The 24,123-nt window shown below is 49.1% G+C and overlaps 1 protein-coding gene across 1 annotated transcript in view; it reads right to left on the bottom strand.

The window, feature by feature from the left end:
- Positions 1–308: 308 nt before the first annotated feature.
- LOC126088098 (trichohyalin-like) overlaps positions 309–24,123 on the bottom strand; it is a 55,137-nt gene continuing 31,322 nt past the window's right edge. Inside the window, exons 3-4 of the mRNA XM_049906562.1 lie at positions 16,676–17,767; positions 309–374 (exon numbers count right to left, since the gene is read on the bottom strand). Of these exons, the coding sequence (XP_049762519.1) occupies positions 309–374; positions 16,676–17,767 (1,158 nt within the window). The remainder of the gene's footprint in view (positions 375–16,675; positions 17,768–24,123) is intronic.

Genomic DNA, 24,123 nt, shown 5'->3' with positions numbered 1-24,123 from the left:
TGCTTGGGCAGCTGTACCTGTACACGCCATCCAAGCTCTGTTTGACTCAATGTCCAGGCGTATCAAAGCCGTTATTACGGCCAGAGGTGGTCGTTCTAGGTACTGATTTCTCAGGATCTATGCACCCAAATTGCGTGAAAATGTAATGACACGTCAGTTCTAGTATAATATATTTGTCCAATGAATACCCGTTTGTCATCTGCATTTCTTCTTGGTGTTGCAATTTCAGTAGCCAGTAGTGTACACTGTAACGATCATAACCTTACACACGCTCGAACGTGAAGTGTGACGAGTGGCAACTGCAGTGGTCAGACCGACGCCACCGCGGCGCACAGTGGAAACGGGACGAGCGCGCCTTGTCCCGGCAGCGCCTCCTGCAGCACAATGAGGGGCGTCACCGGCTCCCCTATTGTTCGGCGCGCAGCAAGGGCGAGCTTAGGCAAATCAGCGGCCGTGGCGGGTGGGCGGCGCTGCCGCACTTGTCACGCCCCTGACACGCGCCCGCGCTGCACGCATTGTTCTCGCTTTCCTGCCGATCCGACCGACTCCACTACTCGATACAACACTCCTTCTGCTGTACAGAACATCGTTACAGACTCCGACGATATTCATCGATTTATATGAATGCACGGTGTCTGTTGTTCCGGACATGTCCTAAAGAACAGACACCATACGGAATCCGCAGCTGTGATACATATCACGTAGACAGTAGGTGGAGGAGGGAAAAAGGGAATAAACTGTTGATGTCAGTTGCGTTGGGACTTTCTGTGGACTCAGCGGCGACGAGCGAAAATGCATGCAAGACCGAAATTCGAACCTGGAATGCCCCCTGCATATTCCTTCCCGGCCGGCCGATGTGGCCGAGCGGTTCTAGGCGCTTCAGTCCGGAACCGCGCTGCTGGTACGGTCGCAGGTTCGAATCCTGCCTCGGGCATGGATGTGTGTGATGTCCTTAGGTTATTTAGGTTTAAGTAGTTCTAAGTTCTGGGGTACTGATAACCACCCATGTTAAGTCCCATAGTGCTCGGAGCCATTTGAACCTCAGATGTTTAGAGCCATTTGAACCATATTTCTTTTCGCAAACCCAAACACGTGTTTATCACGACTGCGTGGACTACTTCGGCAGACCTCTCAGCCGACCCAGAATCCCAACTAGTGTCATCTGTCTGCAGTCCACCTGATCCCCACGCTCGCTACTTTATGATTGCTGCAAGAGACCAAACGCAGTTGTGCATCTGCTCTGAAGGTAGTGGATACATTCCCGTCGAGGCACATCAGATAGATGAATGGCATGTCCAAAAGAATAGACACCACACATTCATATTACTGATTCGCCTGGATGAGCAATGAACCTACTACCTCCAGTGTGTATCCACAGTTACACTGAAGCACCAAAGAAACTGATATAGGCACTCGTATTCAAATACAGAGGTGTGTAGCCGGCTGGTGTGGCCGTGCGGTTCTAGGCACTTCAGTCTGTAACAGCATGACCGCTACGGTCGCAGGTTCGAATCCTGCCCCGGGCCTTGATGTGTGTGATGTCCTTAGGTTACTTAGGTTTAAGTAGTTCGAAGTTCTAGGGGACTGATGACCTAAGATGTTAAGTCCCATAGTGCTCATAGCCACTTTTTGAACCATTTTTAGAGAGCTTGAAAGACATGAACTAAGACAGCAGATAGGTGGCACTAGGCGGGAATGTGGGTAAGGCGGGACGCTTGCTGGGACAGTCCATGCAATTCCGATAAATGTCCAGGTGGTGCAGTAGTTAACGCAACGCATTTTCACTCTTTGCCACCGATTCCGCGTGAGGTCCCAATGCCACTGACATCAAAACTTCCTTAACTTTTCTTTCCTTTCTCCCACCTCCACCTTCAATTTACGTAATATTCATTGATTTTATATGGCGTCCTATCCACTGAAATGTGATGGACCATCATATCACCACCACTTCATTTAATATGAGTGCAGCTGGGGAATGTTTTATTAAACAAGTCCTAGTAGACTGTAATAAAACTTCATCATGTTACTTTTAATTTACTGTTCTTGCGACCAGTGTGTTGTAGTGCAGATTTATACAGAGTTTCCAATCTTGTGAGAACTTTTTGCTTGGTTCTGTCTTTTAGTACAATATGTATGTAACATGAAAGTACCATACATACTGCAGCTCAATGTGACGATAACAGTTCTGTCCACGTGGAATAATCAATTTCTGTGAAAGTTGTGGACATGAAGTTTGTCATAAGGTGAAGATACATGTAGGACATCAGCTACCACTTGGCAGAGTTTAGAAAGTGATTGCAGAGATCCTGTTACTCACATATTACAGCGATAATATGTAATACTCAGATGATATTTTGTATTGATTAGGGCCTTTCACAACTGACTGTTCGATAACCTGTAGAAATCAAAAGAAATGCTATGTAAATAAAACTGGCCATTAAAATTTCAAATAACGAAATTTTACTTGTTGTACGTATGCAGTAGTCTATATTAGAAAGAATACCCAAAATTCGTTGATGATTTGTGAGTATACTGGGTGTGAAATTTAGAACACTGAGCATCAATGGCTATAATCTCTCTTGGCCTCATTGCGAACTGAAGTTGAGTGGCAGGTACGGGTACACCATCCCGTGGCCATCAATTGTAGCAGCTGCCAAGTGGTGGAATGCCAGTCCCTCAGATGTCGAGAAGCCTCCTTATCGAGGTAGGCCAGGTCATCACAGACAACATGCCATCTTCCATTATTTTGCTGAAAGATAACGTCACAGAAAACTCGAAGATACCGCACAGCGCCGGCCGGTGTGTCCGAGCGGTTCTAGGCGCTTCAGTCTGGAACCGCGCGACCGCTACGGTCGCAGGTTCGAATCCTGCCTCGGGCATGGATATGTGTGATGTCCTTAGGTTAGTTAGGTTTAAGTAGTTCTAAGTTCTAGGGGACTGATGACCGCAGATGTTAAGTCCATAGTGCTCAGAGCCATATCACACAGCCATTTGTCTTAATGCATCATAAATTACTGGCCACGCTAATAAGAAGTGATCATGTTATGTAGCCAGTCGTCTGTTCAGTGTTGTCATTGGACGCACCACTGTCAGGGTGCCTCTCGCTGCTGACACGTCAAGCGAAGCAGCAACATTCGTCTTCTTGCTGACAGTCCGTATTGCCCCAGGCACCATCGCACTGACCATTGTCTTGGCGCAATGAAGCCTATTTCGTGATGTAACTTACTTGTCGTGGCTGATCGATTCTGCACAGCTGAGGGAAGTACATCTCTGTCCTCTCGGGCGCTAGTCGCATTGGCCTGTGCTATCTGCTGAGGCTTCATCGACGGATTCCATTTTCGTATACATGCGGGGGATCCCAGTTGAGCCGTGTACGGCTCCCGTTTATGCCGTTCATGGCTTGGCATCTTCTAATAGCGATAGTGGCGACCCCTTTTCTTAGTGTGTTCCATGCCATCACTACGTTAGCTCGCCTCGTCTGTCCGTTAGTGGCAGCACCAGCTTTTATCGATAGCGCGTACTATGATACTATCTTTGGAGCGGCCCCTAGTATTTCCGGGTCGTCGTGTGTTAAGCGTGTCGAGTTGTGACGGAGGTCCGACGGAAGGACGTGGTCGCGAGAGTGCACGACCACGTCAAGGACCGGATTCAGCGAGTTTTTGTTGAATGGACCGTGATATTCAAGTAGAGAAACTTTCACTTGTATGTCTGTGTCCGCCCGTCGAAATGACCTCATGGCAATAAGTCGTCAGTCGACGATTTATACTGGGATCTTTCCCGTGCCTGACTTGAGTGGGGACGACCGTTGGTTGCTGTTTCGGTCGGTCGTCGCAGCGGACGACGCGCATTTGGTCTTCCGACCGCTTCTGGCTTCCCTGTGTTTGTGCCAAGTTTTAATTCCTCCGTTTTGTTTCACAGTGACTGGTTTTAGTACTGTGAGTTGCTGGTGGAATTGTTTTCCCGTGGTTTTGAATGAGCAGTTATTTTAATGCTGTCAGTGTACTTGATTTGGTGGAGTGTTTCGAACGCAGACCAGTTCGGTCGGGAGCGGAAGAATGTTCGGTTTGGACGGAGGACCAGCGAGGTTCGCGCAGCGCCAGGCCATGCCGGGACTGTTGGCTGCATGCAGGCACAGCCGGATCGAAGGGCTGTAGTTGCAAGGGCTACGACCTTGTTGTCCACCGAACACAGTGGAGGGCACATAAATTCAGAAGTGAATCCTCCACTATGGTGAGATCTCGCCGTTGGGTGGCGTGTTGCTGCTCGCAGTGGGTGGACTGTTGGTTTTCCTGCTTGATTTGTCGGTCGGTTGGTGTTATTCTATGTTTCCTTGTTGCTTCTGGTCGTTCTAAACTCCGGATTTTGGAGACACAGTGCTCCTGTCACTTCGTCCTCGCCTGGATTATTCAGTCGTTGTACCGGTGATCAGACGTTAGGTGCATTTGTAAGATCGTTGGTTGGTGTTTAAGCTGTCCCCAGTTGAGTTGCCAACCTGGTAAGTGAGAATAATTGTTGGCTGCCTGTCTTACCGCTTACACAGCTGTAGTCACCTTCCTCAGGTCGATCCAGGGAGCGCTGTCTGTGGATCACTCCGTCGTATTTGGACAAGTTGTCATAATTGTTTAAAATTTACCCTGATGTTTTAACATGTTGTTGTCTTCCCCACTTGTAATCAGGCCTTCAGCCGTTGATTGTGTGTAACATCGTTTGTGGCCGCCGGCCGCGGTGGTCTAGCGGTTCTAGGCGCTCAGTCCGGAACCGCGGGACAGCTACGGTCGCAGGTTCGAATCCTGCCTCGGGCATGGATGTGTGTGATGTCCTTAGGTTAGTTAGGTTTAATTAGTTCTAAGTTCTAGGCGACTGATGACCTCAGAAGTTAAGTCGCATAGTGCTCAGAGCCATCTGAACCATTTGTTTGTGGCCTTCAGCCGACCAATAATCTGCAATTATTTTCTTATCAAGGCCTTCAGCCGTTACTATAGCTCTTACCGTTTTGATCGTTAAGGAGAAAATATCTTAGTATTTGCTAGTGTGTAACTGCCTTCCTCACTTGTAATTCAGGCCTTCAGCCGTTGTGTATTCTGAAATTGCTGCTGGCCTTCAGCCGACAATAACTTGCAATTTTTCTAATAAGGCTTTTCAGCCGACCCTGTAGTGAAATCTTTTAAAAATGGTTGTTAAGTTTTTTTTAAAATAAGTTGTATGTGTTTTCTGTGCAACGAACGGTAACTGATTAGGCACCGTCCACTCCTTTCCTGCTAACCCCAAGTCCCACGTTTCACCAGTCAACGCGAAATGCAATTTCGCAGATGGATCAACCGCAATCCTGGTAATCCACGCTACTACTGCTGTGCCATTCCGACATATGTTGACAGCGTTTCTACCTCTATCAAGAGGTATAAAATAATCTTCTCGCAAACAACCAATATTCGAATAGAACTGCTGAATGAGAAACCCCCTGTAGCATACTCTTTCCTTACATACAGAATGTAGACTGCATTACTCCTGCCTACCTGTGCGGTTGCTCTGAAATGCTCATCATTTGCAAACCCAAGCACGTAGCACGCTTCATGTCAGTTGGACGTTTGCTGCATGACACGTTCGTGATGTTGCAATATTAATGACCAGCAGTAAAGCTACGAACGAAAAAATCCAGTAGAGAAGCAGTGGTGCACTTGATTCTTATGGCGGACTGGGCTGTTCGCTGCCTTGCTGTTACGTGCTCGTTGTTCCTTGTGCTACGCAAAGGCTGTGTCCGACGTTGCGACGAACTGGTACTGCTGACGTAAGCTCCGTTCACTGGCGACACTTTGGCCCTTTCTCAGGCCCAGGCTCGAAGCGAATCTTTTATAGACGAAGTAGATGTGTTAAGAGTAGCCTTGGGAAGAAGTCCAACAAAATGGTTCATGGTTGAGGACATCAGACTAGTGTGTTAGTAGCATATGGTCAAAGAGCTATGCAAGAACTCAGACTGATATCTCAGAAAGTAATGGCAGAGTGTTCGTTGACCAGATACTGGCCGGCTGTTGAAATTTGTGCTTCATAGAGTTTTTTTTTTTTTTTTTTTTTTTATCCTCGTCAGTTACATTAACAGTCTCTGCACTCTGCATGATGTGAACACAGGAGTGTGGTGTGCAGTTACTGTGCAACTCGTGTTACTGGATCGATCCACTAAACCACAACTTCTGATAGGTATGTGAACAATATGTAACATATGAGACAGGTGAAAGACTTCAAGAACATAATAATTCCAATTCTAAAGAAATCAGGTGATGAGAATTGTACATTTTGTGGAAGCATCAGTTCAGTTAGTTCGGACTGCAAAATACTGACACGAATTATTTACCGGTGAATGGGAAAACTGGTAGAACCTGATCTCGGGGAAGAACAGGTTAGGTTCCACAGTAACTTAGGAACACGCGACGCGTTTCTGATCTTGCGACGTTTCACGGAAGATGGACTGAAGGAAGAACAATGAAAGTTTCTAGCTGTTGCAGATTTAAAGAAAGCTTTTGACAATGTTGACTGGATTACACTCTTCGATATTCTGAAGATATCTCGGATAAAATACAAGAAACGAAATATTACCTACTTGCTGTACATAAAACCGGACTTAAATTATGAACTTCGGAAGCCGTGAAATGGAGACAGCAGTTAAGAACGGAGTCATGCAGGGTTGTAGTCTATTTCCGGTATTGTTCGGTCTGTACATCGAGCAAGGAGTAATTGAAACTTGGAAAAGAAATTAAAGTTCAGGCGGGAGGAGTAAAAACATCGAGGTTTTCCAAAGACATCGAAATTCTCTGAAAGACGACAAGGGACCTGGAAGAGTTGTTGAAAGGAATGGATAGAGGTCTGAAAAGAGGCTATAAAATGCATGCCATCAAAGGTAAAATATCGAATCATGGGGTATTAAACTAGACATGAGACACTAAAAGTAATTCATGTGTTCTGCTATTGTCGCATCAAAATAACTGACGATGGTCCGAAGTAGAGAAGACAATAGAAAGAAAAGTTTTTCTGCATAACAGAAATTTGCTAACATCGAATATAAATTTAAGTGCTAGGGACTCTTTACTAAAGCTATTCGTCTGGAGTGTAATATTGTACGAACGTGAATGTGGAGGATAAATAGTTCAGACAGGAAGAGAATAGAAGTGTCTGAAATACGATGTTACAGAAGAATGCTGAAGATTAGGCGGTGGAGTAGATAACTAATGAGGAGCTCAATAATTTTGGGCTTAGTGTATATGGAACGTCTTTATTATAAACACGACTGAAACGATTTCTATAATAATGAAGAAGTACTGAATCAAATTGCAGAAAAAGAAATTTATGAGATAACTTGACTCAATGAAGGGATCTGTTGACAGGACATATCCTGAGGTATTAAAGAACCGTAAATTTGGTAATGAAAGGAAGTGTGAGAGGTAGAAGGCTGTAGACGGACATCAAGGCCATCTGTATTCTGAGTGGTCGGATATAGGAGGGACAGAGGAAGGGACGAAGGAGAAAAGTTTCAAGTGGTTCCATTGCACGTCTCGTAACATTATAAGCACGAGAAGCATGTCAATCTGTTTTTGCTACCTGAAGTAAACACACAAATTTACCATTTCTGCTACATTAAAACAAGTGCAAGGTTGTGAACGCTGTTTATGGTATTTTCGTTCTAGCGAGAAGTTAACTGCACATTTAGTTCAGTGTTCGCAATGCAAACCAGCCAGAAGTATCATGCCCGAAGCAGGGAATCAATTCACGAAATTCGTCTCATGTAACAAACAATTAAAGTCACCATTTAACATTTATGAAGGCATTGAATGCTTACTGCAGCCACGTGTTAGTAACGAAATTCATGCACATAAACCATATGGTATTGCATTTTATGTACGCGGCAGTTACAGTGACGAAAATTCAGAATTTCATCTAATGTAACGAGATGCAGATTGCATGGCATGGTTTGCCAAACAGCCGTATCACACTTTTGAGTATATAAAAATTACATATTACAGAACAGTGAATGATTATTAGTATTGAAGAGAAAGAAAAGTTTTGAAGAGCAGAAATTTGTCAGATCTGCAAGGAATTCTTCATGAAATCTGGTTTCCCAGGTCAGAGCCGATCAGGTTGTGGAAAGGGGCCGAGGTCAATCACTGTTAGTTACACAAGAACACACACGACTTTATTCCTCAAACCAATGCACGGTTTTCTGTTTAAAACAACAAAGGTCAGTTCACAGGTGGGAGGCCAAAGAACTTCTCCAGAATAAGTTTAAATCATTTCTTTTAAAACACCAGGATTTAGAGTAATGTCTGAAGGCCTTAAGTAAAATTACAATATCTTCTAGGCTAAATGCCGAAATAATATTCCACATCAGCTAAGGAAATTCTTCAAAAGCCAAGCATCTATAAATTCCGGTTAAAGGCAATATTAAGGAAAGCACAAGTTAATTCTTCGGCTGAAAGTCCAATTAAAAAAATGTTCTTTCAATAATAGAAGAGCGACTTTAAAGATAAACCTTTACACAGTACAACAGGAAAACATCTTAAGAAAATTTGCCAAGCGTAACACTAAACAATCGGGCTGCAGCACGACCAACAGATGTCTAACGAACCAACAGGCAGATAGCAAAGCGTAACACTAAACAATCGGGCTGCAGCACGACCAACAGATGGCTGACGAACCAACAGGCAGACAGCCAAGTGTAACACTAAACAATCGGGCTGCAGCACGACCAACAGATGTCTAACGAACCAACAGGCAGACAGCCAAGTGTAACACTAAACAATCGGGCTGCAGCACGACCTACAGATGGCTGACGAAGCTACAGACAGACAGCCAAGCGTAACACTAAACAATAGGGTTGCAGCACGACCAACAGATGTCTAACGAACCAACAGGCAGACAGCCAAGTGTAACACTAAACAATCGGGCTGCAACACGACCTACAGATGGGTGGCGAACAAACCAACTGACCAATCAATTGCCTCCACCCGACCAACAGCACGAGAACCAAAAGTACGAGCAAAGACGAGGATTGCAGCAGGATTATGTCTTAATAATTGGCATATGAACACTGTCAAGTTACAATAAACAATCAAAGAGAAAAGGAGAACAATATCAAGCTGTTGAACTACACGGCGTGCCGGACAGCATCACCACAGTGGGGAATACCATTGCCACAAAACTACGCTAATGACCAAGGCAGGTAACCGGAACGTTAACGGCCACAAGGCAGAAGAAACCGCTGGTGCACATTTCAAAGGTTAAACACCATACAGGGAGACAGCTGCAAAATCTTGCCGACTCCAACACACCATAACATTGCTGCTTGCGTGGATAGCCCAGGATGCAACAACCAGCTATCAACGAAGAGATGTCACAACGGTTGAGCTTTCATGCAGGTTCACTGATTACTCAACTTCAGTATGTAGGTGCCACAGAACTCTGACCACACGTGCACACCGCCAGTGGCCCCGGTCTGATCCCACGCCGCACGCCTCCTTGCTGCTCCGCTGCAACCGACCAACACACCAAGACACGGAAATATAACTGACACACCAAAGAAGTTACAGCAGCCCTAGTATCGATAAACGCTGCCACTGACGGTGGCAAGTGGGCAACTCGTTCAGATAGTAACTGACTGAGGAATACGACGCCACTCGATGGTGACAAAGTGCCCAAAAGGAAAAACGGCTCACTTCAAGCAGTCTGGTGTGGAATACAGAGGTCACTGCCATTTTACATGTATATTTCGTGCTGCAAGTGAAAGCAGCAGTTGAAATTATAGACGTAATTTTATGGTGCCTGGTGTGTTTCACAATCCACCAAATTATGGTGCACATTTTATAATCATGAACATCTGTGAATCAGTGTAAAAAAGGACTAAAATAAATCCAGGCCATGTTTATGTTATTGCTACGAGTATGGAAAAATATAAAACACTAATGGAATCTGTCATGGAGATATCATGGAAATGGACTCCATGCTTCTTGACAGAGTGTAGGGGAACGATGTGGGAGATCGGCACCGCCGTACTAGGCAAGATACTAATGCAGGTGGTTTGCCGTAATGGGGGTGAATGATGATGATGAAGACGATGCAACAACACCCAGTCATCTCGGGGCAGGTGGAAATCCCTGAACGCGCCGGGAATTGAACCCGGGACCCCGTGCTCGGAAAGCGAGAACGCTACCGCGAGACCACGACATCATAGTGAAACAAAATTTTAGTTTTTAGGATCCTTCAACTCTCTGACATGCTCTTCAGTGAAATCCATCTCATATTTAAAGCCTGAAAAGTTAGAAATAACAAGAGAGTATCTCCCTGATAGCGGGAAGCGTAATTTAATGAATAACGAAGATGACTTTCTTTATGAACATGTAACTGATGAATCTGTTTTGTTGAAAGAACAGCTGCCATTGGCTGAAGCATAAAAAAGCTTGCTAAGTGTTGTAAAAGGAGTAAAGAAATCAGATTACCAAATAGCATGCAAAGTGTGGAGCTCCTTTCAATGGAAAACATTAGGAGACTACTCCAAATTACGTCTGAAATACAACACCTTGCTTTCTGCCAGTGTGTTCCGTATACTCTGTCTTGACACGTAGGAATGAGATCCAGCTTGCTACGGTCGCAGGTTCGAATCCTGCCTCGAGCATGGATGTGTGTGCTGTCCTCAGATCAGTTAGGTTTAAGTAGTTCTAGGTCTAGGGGACTGATGACCTCAGGTGTTAAGTCCCATAGTGCTCAGAGCCATTTGAACCACTTTGAACGAGATCCAGCTTTTTAGGTGACCTCACCTGGGGTGACGTGGGATGCATTGCAGAAACCTGCTTATTACGGCTATAGAACAATCACAGTTCGTTGAGCATGCTGTCAGAGGTGGTATTGTTCACTGCTTCCATAGACTGCTGTTGCAAACAATATTTTCATGGCTAGCAATTATGAAAATAAGGACGACTCTTATATATCTTGATGTTAACGGTCTACACACCTGGGCCATGCTGCAACTTCTTGTATGTTGTTGTTTGCATTTGTGCCCAGCTCTGTCAGCATATGCTGTAGAGACAGTTGTCTGAGGTACTAAATGGCGCAATTATACGGTATAACACCCGTCTCAGTGCAAAAGATGGGTCGGAGGGTCACCAGCGATCCGAGTCCGCCTCGCCTGTCCAATTATTGGTTTCCTCGTAACGCCAGACGCAGTGCTTGCGTCCTATTTGAAACTCTCTGTATACAGTAGATGCCAGGTTGCGCTTGTTCTGGAAGGCGATCTGTGATGAAGACAAGCTACGCAGGGCCTGGTTGCATCCTTGCAGTGTTCGGAACAGTATCCAAGTCAGCTATCCACGATTCCCTTCAAGAGGACTGAATTTTTACACGCTGTTGACGGGACGTTATATCCTAATCTCCCTCGCTATTTGAACTTGTCTGTAGTAGGTTTCAAAATTTAGATTATGTAAATCTAGACAACTCATTCCACCTCAGTGCTGGATCAGGGATGGTGACAATGTCAAATGACCAATCCAGTTTCAGGTGCTGTAGCTCTAGAATAACGTTAAGGTGAGTGAGCCATGGCGCGGCTCTCGGGCTCAAGATGGTATCGTTTACTCCTGTGGTTGAGGTTGGCACTATGTGCGATCGCGAGCGCCTCCTGTCGGAGCGGGTCCTAACGAAGGAGTGAGTGCGAGTACTGCTGTTTGGGGCGGACAGCAGGGGAGAACGGACATTGCGGCCGACTCTGAGGCGACAAGAGAAGAGTTGCTGTGCATGGCCGAGAAGGGAGCGTTGAGCAAGGCGGCAGTCAGCATCGCTTTCCGGGGGACAGAGAGTTGCGGCAGTCCAGCGAGCAGACACCAGCTCCGGAAGCAGTGCTCCGGTTTGTGGACGTGACGTAGGTCGTATTTTGGCGCAGTATAGTTTGCTCGGCACGCTTCTGCTGCTCCCTTTATGCCCACGTGTGTTGTTCTGTCCGTGTGTGCATCGAAAAGGTTACGCTCCAGCTGGAACAGTGGCTTGTGCTTTACGTTCATGCACCCTGACTCATTTATTTTGCTGCAGGCAGCTGTAATTTCAGAGACTTTTTTTTTCTTTCGTCGCGATTGTCTTAGTCCGGTGGTGCCTAGTATCCGAGAACAAGACAGCTAACGTGTGACCTGTTTTGGGTTTTGGAGTCCTGTTTGGGCAACCTAGTTATCACGCACACAAATGTATTGCTGCCGAGTGAGGTTAGCCCTAATATTGTGAAACTTAGCTTTCACTGACTGGCTCGTCTGCAAATTAATTAATTTAACATTTGTGTTGTTTTTTTCCTTTCGGTGGTGAATTTCTTGTCATTCATTTGTGTATGTTTCGCCGTTAATGATAACTGTAAGATAGCAAGGTCTTGAAGGGCTTGAGTATCGTGACTGTATTTCGGCTACTGTTTAATTTGATTTCTTGTTTATCGGTCTGGTGAAAACTTATGCCAAGTTTACTAATTTCCGCCTGTGGTCCGGAAGTTCGTTTGAACGTAAATCCGTGGGTAAATTTTTACTGGACCTAACTGTTAACTGATCTTGCGTTGAACTAATGTCATTATTAAATCGTTTCTTGTGTGTTATAAATTGTATTACCATAGACAAGGAGACGGGGCACATTCTGTGGTCGAGGGGTAGGCACGGTTGCTGCTTTGCGCGTGGCGTCTTGTCGCTCGCTATCATTTCCCGCGTTAGTACGGGCGGCGTGAGATTTGTTTGCTCGCGGTTGAATGGCCGCTAGTCAGCTGTGCCTGCTTCCGCTTCAGGGTGTGGCGTGTTTCGTAAGGCGTACGCCGACTTTGTCACTGTTACTCCTGTGTTGCTGCCGGTCGCTTACCGAAACGTTAGTCTGTTTTAGCACTGGGCCGTGACGATGTCGGTTGATGACCAGCGTTGGGGCGGTCGTCCGCTCTGAGTGTCCTCGGTCGCTTGGACTTGGCAGTTACCTTCTGGTTAAACAGATCAAACTTGTTTATTTGCTGTAAATTCCTAAGTAGTTTGTGAGAAAAGTTGTAACTCAGCTTTTCATGATCTTACACAACTCAAGCATTTTGGTAAGGCATTTTCCTATCTGTTTTATTTTATTTAAATGAGAATTCTTTATTGGGGTTATTCACCTGTTGAAGCTTAACATAAAATTTGTAACTTTCATGATTATACTTAATTTAAGCATTATTGTAAAGCAGTCCTTTATCTACGTTTTATTGATCTGTAATTCTTTATTAGTGTTATTCACTGGTTGAAGGTTAACATGTTTGTAACCAAGTTTATGTCCTTGCTCAATTGAGATTTAAGAGCCTTTATTGCTGGAAGATCATTAAAGTTTGGGTGCTTGTAAGGGTCGACAGAAGCGTCCGATCCCACGCGTCGGCTTTGACCCGTGACGTAAGGGTGTTGTCGTGTGTGACGTCATGACGGCGCGGAGTTTGCTTTGAGTGTGGCTGTCTCCAGTTCTGTTTTCTTATTTTGTTTACATTTCTGATCTGTTCGTTCTATCTCGTGAGATTTTTTTTTAATTTAAAAACGCTTATTACTTATTTTAATGTTTCCTCCTATTTCTGTTTTAGTTTATTATATTTCTTTCTGATCTGTTCGTTCTAACCCGTGAGATTTTTTAAAAAAAGACAAAAAACACTAATCAGCTACTGAAGCATCTTTATTTTCTATGGGTTGCAGGGGTTACGACCCCTGGGGAAGTGGGTGGGTATTCATGCATGGCTGTCTTCACTTACACGTTGTAGCTACGCAAGGCGTCTAAATTTGTTTATATTTAGTTTGCCCCCTCACCCAAAACAACCCATTTCCCGCGCTTGTCCCGTTAGTGTCATTAGGCTTCTTGTGGAAAGTGTGTGTGTGTTTTTGTTTCCGCCATATTTGTGACGTCATGGGTCAAAGCAGACGGGCGGGATCGGACGCTTCCGTATTTCCGCTTGTAATTGTGAATACTGTTGTGTGTCGTGGGCTACCCTTCCACTTCCACAGCCAAGCTGTCCTATCTACCAGTGCAAATGGTAGCAGAGCGTGATTGTGTCTGGGTTACGTGTGCTAGCAGCACTACTCACAACTGCGAGCTTAGGTAGCATTAAGTTTGAAATTTGTTTGAAGCGCATACTTTCTCTTGTAAAAATGTTTCAGGCTGAGCAGACGAGCCACTCGCAGCTGAGGAGTTGCCCGGGTATCGGTTATTTGCGCAGAGAGCAGCTAGCTTAAGAGTTGGAGGTTCGTGGGGCTCCTTCTGAAGGTACCGTGGCCGAGTTGAGCGCGCGGTTACGGGGCGTCTTGGACCAGCCGGTATGCGCAACGGTAGAGCGCGTCGGTGAGGTAGGTGCCGCGCCTGCGTTGTGTAGCACGTCCCTTTCAAGTGTGCAAGACAATTTGGAGTTGATGGGTGGTAGTAATCCTTCTCGCAAATAGCTCGGTCGTATTCAAGCCCATCTCAATCACTGGGCGGGTAGACTGCAAGATTTAGAACGAGTGCCGGTTACTCCGGAGCAAAGTACTACTATTGGACAGTTAGTCAGGAAGGTAATGCAGTTGCAGACTCAACTTAATGCGGTAGGTTGCCTTGAAGAGGGCGTAGGGGATGTTGGAGAGTTAGTTTACCGCAGGGTGGGATGATTCTGATCGAGCAGGTGGTGGCGTTAGGACTAATCCTTGTCCCCCTGAGCCCTTTGCTCGTATTAGTGCATGGAATAAATAAACTGACCTAGGATGAGTTGACCGGAGTTGTCAAAGTTCTATGGTTATTAGTACGTTTGGAAATTCAAGCTGATATATTAGAGGTGACACATTGTACTATTTTGCAGTTTATGTATCCCTTGTGTGAAGGAATATTGAGTTCTATCATTGGTTAAGTCTTTGAGCATGGAGAGGGCTTGTCGAACTTGCGTAGGAGGATTATTGATAGTCGCTTGACCGAACGCATGAGAGCAGATTTAGTTAACCAGTACTCCCGCCGGGTTCAGAGGTCGACTGACACTCCAGCAGTATATTGAGGATGTTAGGGTTGCCATACGATCTCTGAATCTAGATGTTGTTGAAGGAGAGGCGATAGACATTATTTTGGAAGGTATTAGGCCCGAGGATAGGTCGCGATTGTTTGCCAATAAGCCCACGTCCTTCTGGGATCTAGATAGGCTCGTTTTGGCCATTGAAGGATTACGTTATGCTGACAGTAGGCTTGGTGGGGCAGGCCATGCGGGGGCGCAGACCTGTGTAGGAGAATGTGTTGGGAGTCGAAATGTAAGTTCCGGGAACCCCGTGGACAATTTCTCTAACCGTCAGCTTAACCGTTGTGGGGGATGGGGGATGGCAGGTACAAAAGGCGCTTGTTTCCGTTGTGGTGCTTTGAATCATTTGGTGCGTGAATGTCCTGAGCAGAGGAAGCCGCGTCCAAGCAGCTGACGCCAGGTTTTGGGAGGTACTGGACGCTATAAACCACCTTTGATGTCTTGCAAACGGATAAGGGCCGTGTTCGGTCAGTCCTTGCCGTTGATCTGTGCCTTCCTTAACCACGAGCCAGTCTGCGCCTTGTTGGATTCAGGAAGTAATGTTTCTTTGTTGGATTACCAGTGGTATCTGGATAATAAACAGAAGTGACGCTTACCCTCCTTGCGATTTGCCCTACAGGGATGTCGCGCTGTCAATGGACAGGTATTACCCCTAGTAGGCTGCTGTAGGGGGAGTGTGTCTGTAGGCGATTTTTCCTGGCCTGTCGAATTTTTGGTGGTTAAGAATCTTGCTGTTCGTCTGTTGCTCGGATGTGATTGGATCCAGCGTACCGGCATGATTTGGAATTATACTGCTAAGAAGTTTTCCTTTAATTTTTGTCCTAATAAGGAGTTTTCGTTGTGCTCTTGCCAGAGGGTATCGGGTGTTAATAAGGTTTTGGTGTCTGATTCCGGCTTTGGTGTCGGTCATCTGGAGAAGGGGGAGCGAGAAAGCATTTTGGGGCTCTTGAGCCAGTTCCCTGATGTGTTAACTGAGGAGTTAGGGGTGACTGACCGTATGTTACAAGATACAACTAACTGATGTTCCTGTTAGGCTGCCGCCTTATCGCCTGTCGCCCCCTAAGATGGATGCTTTGAGTCGTATTATAGATAAAATGTTAGAACAGGGGGTAATTAGACCATCCACTTCTGCCTATTCGTCGCCCATGTTCCTGGTCCCCAAGGGGGATTCAGGCTACAGGCCAGTTGTTGATTATAGGCAGCTTAATCAAAAGGTAGTTTTGGAATCGGTGCCATTGCCAGACCTACATCACTGCTTTACTTGGTTTGCGGGGGCAAAGATCTTCACTCCCCCCTGCGGGTCTGGGGATTAGAATAGGCCCGAGGTATTCCTGTCTGTCGTAAGAGGCGACTAAAAGGAGTCCATCCCCCTCACGGGGGTAGTTAGCGCCTGCGTCCGGAGACGACCGGTTCCACGACCTATAATTGTGGTCTTTTTGGTTTTTCACTTCTCGTTTATTCCTTCCTTTTGTTGGTTCCTTTCTTTGCTCTTCTCCACCTTACTGTCTTCCTTACTCTTTCCCTTGACTTCTCCTTGCCTTCTTCTCCTTGCCTTCTTCTCCTTGCCTTCTTCTCCTTGCCTTCTTCTCCTTGCCTTCTTCTCCTTGCCTTCTTCTCCTTGCCTTCTTCTCCTTGCCTTCTTCTCCTTGCCTTCTTCTCCTTGCCTTCTTCTCCTTGCCTTCTCCTCCTTGCCTTCTCCTCCTTGCCTTCTCCTCCTTGCCTTCTCCTCCTTGCCTTCTCCTCCTTGCCTTCTCCTCCTTGCCTTCTCCTCCTTGCCTTCTCCTCCTTGCCTTCTCCTCCTTGCCTTCTCCTCCTTACCTTCTCCTCCTTGCCTTCTCCTCCTTGCCTTCTCCTCCTTGCCTTCTCCTCCTTGCCTTCTCCTCCTTGCCTTCTCCTCCTTGCCTTCTCCTCCTTGCCTTCTCCTCCTTGCCTTCTCCTCCTTGCCTTCTCCTCCTTGCCTTCTCCTCCTTGCCTTCTCCTCCTTGCCTTCTCCTCCTTGCCTTCTCCTCCTTGCCTTCTCCTCCTTGCCTTCTCCTCCTTGCCTTCTCCTCCTTGCCTTCTCCTCCTTGCCTTCTCCTCCTTGCCTTCTCCTCCTTGCCTTCTCCTCCTTGCCTTCTCCTCCTTGCCTTCTCCTCCTTGCCTTCTCCTCCTTGCCCTTCTCCTCCTTGCCCTTCTCCTCCTTGCCCTTCTCCTCCTTGCCCTTCTCCTCCTTGCCCTTCTCCTCCTTGCCCTTCTCCTCCTTGCCTCCTTCTCCTTGCCCTCCTTCTCCTTGCCCTTCTCCTCCTTGCCCTTCTCCTCCTTGCCCTCCTTCTCCTTGCCCTCCTTCTCCTTGCCCTCCTTCTCCTTGCCCTCCTTCTCCTTGCCCTCCTTCTCCTTGCCCTCCTTCTCCTTGCCCTCCTTCTCCTTGCCCTCCTTCTCCTTGCCCTCCTTCTCCTTGCCCTCCTTCTCCTTGCCCTCCTTCTCCTTGCCCTCCTTCTCCTTGCCCTCCTTCTCCTTGCCCTCCTTCTCCTTGCCCTCCTTCTCCTTGCCCTCCTTCTCCTTGCCCTCCTTCTCCTTGCCCTCCTTCTCCTTGCCCTCCTTCTCCTTGCCCTCCTTCTCCTTGCCCTCCTTCTCCTTGCCCTCCTTCTCCTTGCCCTCCTTCTCCTTGCCCTCCTTCTCCTTGCCCTCCTTCTCCTTGCCCTCCTTCTCCTTGCCCTCCTTCTCCTTGCCCTCCTTCTCCTTGCCCTCCTTCTCCTTGCCCTCCTTCTCCTTGCCCTCCTTCTCCTTGCCCTCCTTCTCCTTGCCCTCCTTCTCCTTGCCCTCCTTCTCCTTGCCCTCCTTCTCCTTGCCCTCCTTCTCCTTGCCCTCCTTCTCCTTGCCCTCTCTGGTCTCCGCCTCGGCGTTTGAGACAGTCTGTCCTCTTTCTCCCTCTCTCTTCTTTTTCCTCTTCTTCCTTCCTCCCTGTGCGTGTCTGAAGGCCGACCCACGCGTTCGCACGCGTAGCCGGTGACGGGGTAACGCGTAAGTCCCCGCCCTGGGTAGACATGTAAGGCACGCGCGTACCCCCTGGTAAAGGCCAGGCCCGGGGAGGGGTGATTGCCTGAGCTGATACCTTCTGACCATGCCGATTGGTCCCTCCGTCTGTTTCTCGGGAGGTGTGACCTGAGGTGTAAACATTCACCTAAGGCGGGAGTGCCCTCTGAGAGGGTCCCCACAAGGAAGGAGCGCGCCATCGGAGACGCTGGCAATCATGGGGGATTCCTCCGCAATGGATTCTACTCCATCGCTTTCGACTTCGACCCAAAAACGGAAACGTGACCAGCCAACAGTGACAAAAGTACTACCGCCTGCCCCACAGTTCCTTGTAGTTTCTCGATCTGAGGACGGAAAGGATTTTTCCTCTGTCAACCCTTTCGTTATTCAGAAGGGCGTAGATGCCATAGCCGGATCTGTCAAATATTGTACCAGGTTGCGTAACGGTACCTTATTACTAGAAGCTGAGAATGCCTTTCAGGCACAAAAACTGCTTCGGGCCACACTCTTGTACACGTTCCCTGTCCGGGTGGAGGCCCACCGAACTTTGAATTCGTCTCGTGGTGTAGTCTATAGTAGCTCCCTCGACGGATTGACTGACGAGGAGCTTCAATCTTTCCTCGCTGAGCAGGGCGTGACGGCTGTCCATAGGGTCATGAAAAAGGTCAACAATAACCTTGTACCGACCCGGACACTTTTCTTGACCTTCGATAGTGTTAAGCTGCCATCGCGCATCAAGGCGGGCTACGAGGTTATTTCTGTTCGCCCCTATGTCCCGACACCTACGCGCTGCTACCAGTGTCAGCGTTTCAATCACACTCGACAGTCTTGCTCCAATGCGGCTAAATGTGTCACTTGTGGCAGGGATGCCCATGAGGGTGACTGTCCACCTCCGTCTCCTCGTTGTGTGAACTGTCAGGGTGACCATGCCGCATCCTCCCGCGACTGTCCTGTCTATAAGGAAGAACGCTGTATCCAAGAAATTCGGGTCAAAGAGAAAGTGTCCACCTCGGCTGCTCGCAAGCTATTGGCTAGTAGGAAGCCCACGCTGCTCCCAGCGGGGAAATACAGCACTGTCCTCGCCTCTCCTCGGACTACCCGGGAGGTAGCAACCCAGACATGCGATCTGACCTTCAGCACCACGGTCGTCCGTTCGGCCAGTGCTAAGATCGCGCGGTCGACGTCTCCTCTTCCTCCCATCACCCCACAGACGCCAGCCACTTCCTCAGCTTCTGCTAAGTCGAAGACCCCGAAGTCAGATGCACGGGCCTTCAAGAAGGAACCATCCCGTGCAGACTTCCTCCGTCCCTCGACCTCCCAGCCTTCGACCGGTAGTTCCACCAAACGTCCTTCTAAAAAGGCGCATAGGAAGCACAGTTCTCCTTCTCCGCCACGGCGCCTTTCTTCTCCTGCGCCACCCAGCGGTTGCCGCCCCGGGCCGTCATCCGTTTCGCCTGGCCTCACCGCTGGTAGCCGAACATCTGGCCATTCACCGGCGGAGGAAGCTCCCCCTCCCGGCCATCCTCCCGAGATGGCCGATGACCCTATAGACCCCATGGACGATGACTGTCCGCCTACTGATAGCGGCGGCAGTGCTCGCTCGAAGCCAGGCCCTAAGCGGCCTTCGAGGTGACCCCTTCTCTCATCTTCCTTTTCTTACGATGGCACTTATTAACTGGAATATTCGTAGCATTCGCTCCAACCGAGAGGACTTGAAGTTGCTGCTCCGCTTGCATCGTCCCCTCGTCGTAGCCCTCCAGAAAACGAAGCTACGCCCATGCGATCAAATTGCCTTGGCACACTACACCTCTGTGCGTTTTGACCTACCCCCTGTGGTAGGTATCCCAGCTCATGGAGGGGTTATGTTGCTGGTCCGGGATGATATTTACTACGATCCCATCACGTTGCACACCGGCCTGCAGGCAGTTGCCATCCGCATTACTCTCCCCACCTTTACGTTTTCCTTTTGTACCGTTTACACTCCGTCATCTGCCGTTACCAGGGCAGACATGATGCAACTTATTGCTCAACTAACTGCACCATTTTTGTTAACTGGAGACTTCAATGCCCACCATTCCCTTTGGGGCTCTCCAGCATCCTGCCCGAGGGGCTCCTTGTTAGCAGACCTTTTCAACCAGCTCAATCTTGTCTGCCTCAATACTGGCGCCCCTACTTTTCTTTCGGACACATCTCATACCTATTCCCATTTAGACCTCTCTATCTGTACTCCCCAACTTGCACGCCGGTTTGAGTGGTATGCACTTGCTGATACATATTCGAGCGACCACTTCCCATGTGTTATCCATCTCCTGCAGCTCCCCCTGCGGGTCCGGGGATTAGAATAGGCCTGAGGTATTCCTGCCTGTCGTAAGAGGCGACTAAAAGGAGTTTCAACTGTTTCGGCCTTCCATGTGTTGGTCCACCTTGGGGTTTGACCTTTTTTCTAAATTTCTACAGAAGTACGAGCCTTTTGGGGAAGGACACCTTACGTGGTGTACCACTGGTCCTCAGTGCACTCAGACCTTGGCACTCAGCATTGCACCGGCGTTGTAACCATACCCACTATTACTCAAATTGGGCCTAAACGCCTTTTGGGTTGTCCCAGTTATGCCCATAGTGCGTCTCCATCTGCACCAGCGATCATGATGGACTTTCCATGGCACCAGAAATCCAGCACGGTAGCCAGCCCGTTGTGGTGGGGTCGTCATGTACCCTCTAGGTTGTAGCCCCCTGACAACACAGGGATCGTACTGCCGATACCTGAGCTGCACCCTCCCCACGTTGGCCAAGGAGTAGATGCCCGTCTCCTTGGGGCATCAGGACTCCCGGCAATGGTCATCCTGCCAGGTGGCCCTTGCTGCGGCTGGGTGGCGCCCGTGGGGAGAGCCCCTGGTCGGAGTGGGTGGTATCGGGGCGGACGTTTCGCACATGAAACGTCACCACGTATCGGGTCGCTCTGCGGCCGAGTCTTTCAAAAGAAAAGGTACCGTTTCTAGTTCTGGTTCTCCTGCCCCTTCCCCCTTGGCCACTCCATGGGAGGAGGGACAGGCCCGCCGGCTTGGAGCGAAGTACTTCCCCCGCTATTTGGTCTGTTCTCGAACCGATGGGGGGACATTCGCCACCTCCAAGCCCATGTTCTTTGTTCAGCACATTGAAGACATCTTCGGGGAAATCGAGGCTCTCAGCAAGATGCGTTCAGGGTCCGTACTTATCAAGACCACGTCCGCCACACAGTCGGCGGCGCTCCAGGCGTGCGACCGCGTAGGGGACATCCCAGTCTCCATTGTCCCACATCTGGCACTCAATAGGACGCAGGGGGTTATTTTTCATCGTGACCTCCTGCTACAATCTGATGAGGAGCTCAGGGCCAACCTGGAGCGCCGAGGCGTGCATTTCGTCCGGCGAGTCCAGCGCGGCCCCAAAGACCGTCGCATCGACACTGGGGCCTTTATCCTCGCCTTCGAGGGGGACGTTCTCCCGGAGAAGGTAAAGGTAATGTGCTACCGGTGTGACGTGCGACCCTACGTTCCACCTCCTATGCGCTGTTTTAGGTGTTTGCGCTTTGGGCACATGTCGTCACGGTGTGAGGCTGAGCCCCTCTGTGGCGATTGTGGGCGTCCTCTTCGTGAGGAACATACATGCACCCCACCACCTCGGTGCGTTAATTGTCCTGGCATCCACTCGCCTAGATCCTCAGACTGCCCCGCATATCAGAAGGAGAAGAAGATACAAGAAATCAAAACTTTGGATCGGCTGTCTTATTCTGAGGCCAAGAAGAAGTATGACCGCCTCCATCCCGTGCCATTGACCACTTCATTTGCCTCAGTTGTGTCCACTCCTTCCGCGGTATCCTCACCCCTCTCCTGTCCCCCCTCCGCCTCCTCCGCCCATCAGGGGGCTCTGCCTCCGCCTCCCAAATCCTCCCCTTCCAAATCCTCCTCCCCCGTGGCCCCCACCCCCTCTGCCCCAGGGGCCACCCTTCCTCCTCCTTCTCCCCACACGCCACCTGAGAAGCGATCCTCTTCTCAGGCGTCCATCGGGGAAACGTTCCGGACCCCGGCTTCAGAGGTCCGGCGTTCCAAAACGGACCCCGCGCTTGAGGACCTTCTTCGGGTCCAGCCCACCATCCCTGTGCCTCCTCGGCCTTCCAAGAAGGCCTCCAAGAAGAAGTCTCTATCCCCCTCTCCACCCCGGCGCGTTTCGACTGACGCTCCATCCGTGAGTCGCCGCTCCTGGCCGTCCTCAGTTTCGCCGGGACGCTCTGCTGCCAGGCGCTCAGCTGGCCTTTCGTCGGCAAATGATGCTGCCCCTCCTACACAACCAGGGACGGCGGCCGCAGCTGGCGACCAGTCGATGGAACCGGATCCGCCTCCCGTCGGTTGTAGCTTTGTTCCCTCGCAACCTGGCCCTCCGCGGCCGTCGAGGTGACCAGCTCTTCCCCCGTCTTGTTCCCCCGACTTTTTGACTAGCGATGGCGTTGTTTCATTGGAACATAAGAGGTATTCGATCTCATCGGGAGGAATTACAACTGCTCCTCCGCCTGCACTGTCCGCTCGTCCTTGGACTCCAGGAAACCAAGTTGCGCCCGACTGACCGTATTGCCTTTACCCACTATACCTCGGAGCGGTATGACCTCACCCCTGTGGACGGTGTCCCAGCTCATGGTGGGGTCATGTTGCTCATTCGGGACGACGTCTATTACCATCCCATCCCATTGACCACCCCACTCCAAGCAATAGCTGTCCGCATTACTCTATCTGCTTTTACTTTTTCAGTTTGTACCATCTACACTCCACCGTCGTCTGCTGTTAGTCGGGCTGACATGATGCACCTGATCGTTCAGCTTCCCCCGCCGTTTTTATTGTTTGGCGACTTCAATGCCCATCATCCCATTTGGGGCTCTCCTGCATCCTGTCCAAGAGGCTCACTCTTGGCAGATGTCTTCAACCATCTCAATCTTGTCTGCCTCAATACCGGCGCCCTGACTTTCCTCTCGGACTCCACTCATACCTACTCCCACTTGGACCTCTCGATATGTTCTACCACTCTTGCCCGTCGGTTCGAGTGGTATGTCCTTTCTGACACCTATTCGAGCGACCACTTCCCCTGTGTCGTTCGTCTCCTGCACCACACCCCATCCCCACGTCCCTCGAGCTGGAACATACTGAAAGCTGACTGGGACCGTTACTCATCCCTGGCGACTTTTCCGGACCACGATTTTCCCAGTTGTGACAGTCAGGTCGAATACCTCACGGCTGTTATCATCCATGCTGCCGAACGTTCCATTCCTCGTACGACTTCTTCACGTCGCGTTTCCGTCCCCTGGTGGAACGAGGCTTGTAGGGACGCTATCCGTGCTCGACGACGTGCTTTACGCACCTTTCGCCGCCATCCTACGTTGGCGAATTGTATTGAATACAAACGACTCCGAGCGCAATGCCGTAGAGTCATCAAAGACAGCAAAAAAGCTTGTTGGGCCTCTTTCACCGGCTCCTTTAACAGTTTTACTCCATCTTCCGTCGTTTGGGGTAGCCTGCGCCGGCTGTCGGGTATTAAGGCCCACTCCTCTGTACCTGGCCTGACCTCAGGTAATGCGGTCCTTGTTGATCCGGTGGCTGTCGCCAACGCCTTTGGCCGCTTTTTCGAGGAGGTTTCGAGCTCCGCCCATTACCATCCTGCCTTCCTTCCCAGGAAAGAGGCAGAAGAGGCTCGGCGACCTTCCTTCCACTCGCTGAATCTGGAAACCTATAATGCCCCCTTTACTATGCGGGAACTCGAACGTGCGCTTGCACTGTCCCGGTCCTCTGCTCCGGGGCCGGATGCCATTAACGTTCAGATGCTGGCACACCTTTCTCCGGCGGGCAAAAGCTTCCTTCTCCGTACCTACAATCGCGTCTGGACCGAAGGTCAAGTCCCCATGCGTTGGCGTGACGCCGTTGTTGTTCCTATACCCAAACCCGGGAAGGATAGACACCTTCCTTCTAGTTACCGCCCCATTTCTCTTACAAGCTGTGTCTGTAAGGTGATGGAGCGCATGGTTAATGCTCGGTTAGTCTGGATTCTTGAATCTCGACGGCTACTTACTA

The sequence above is a fragment of the Schistocerca cancellata genome, chromosome 1 (genome assembly GCF_023864275.1).
Source record: "Schistocerca cancellata isolate TAMUIC-IGC-003103 chromosome 1, iqSchCanc2.1, whole genome shotgun sequence".
NCBI lineage: Eukaryota > Metazoa > Arthropoda > Insecta > Orthoptera > Acrididae > Schistocerca > Schistocerca cancellata.
This window is presented reverse-complemented; position numbering and strand designations above follow the sequence as displayed.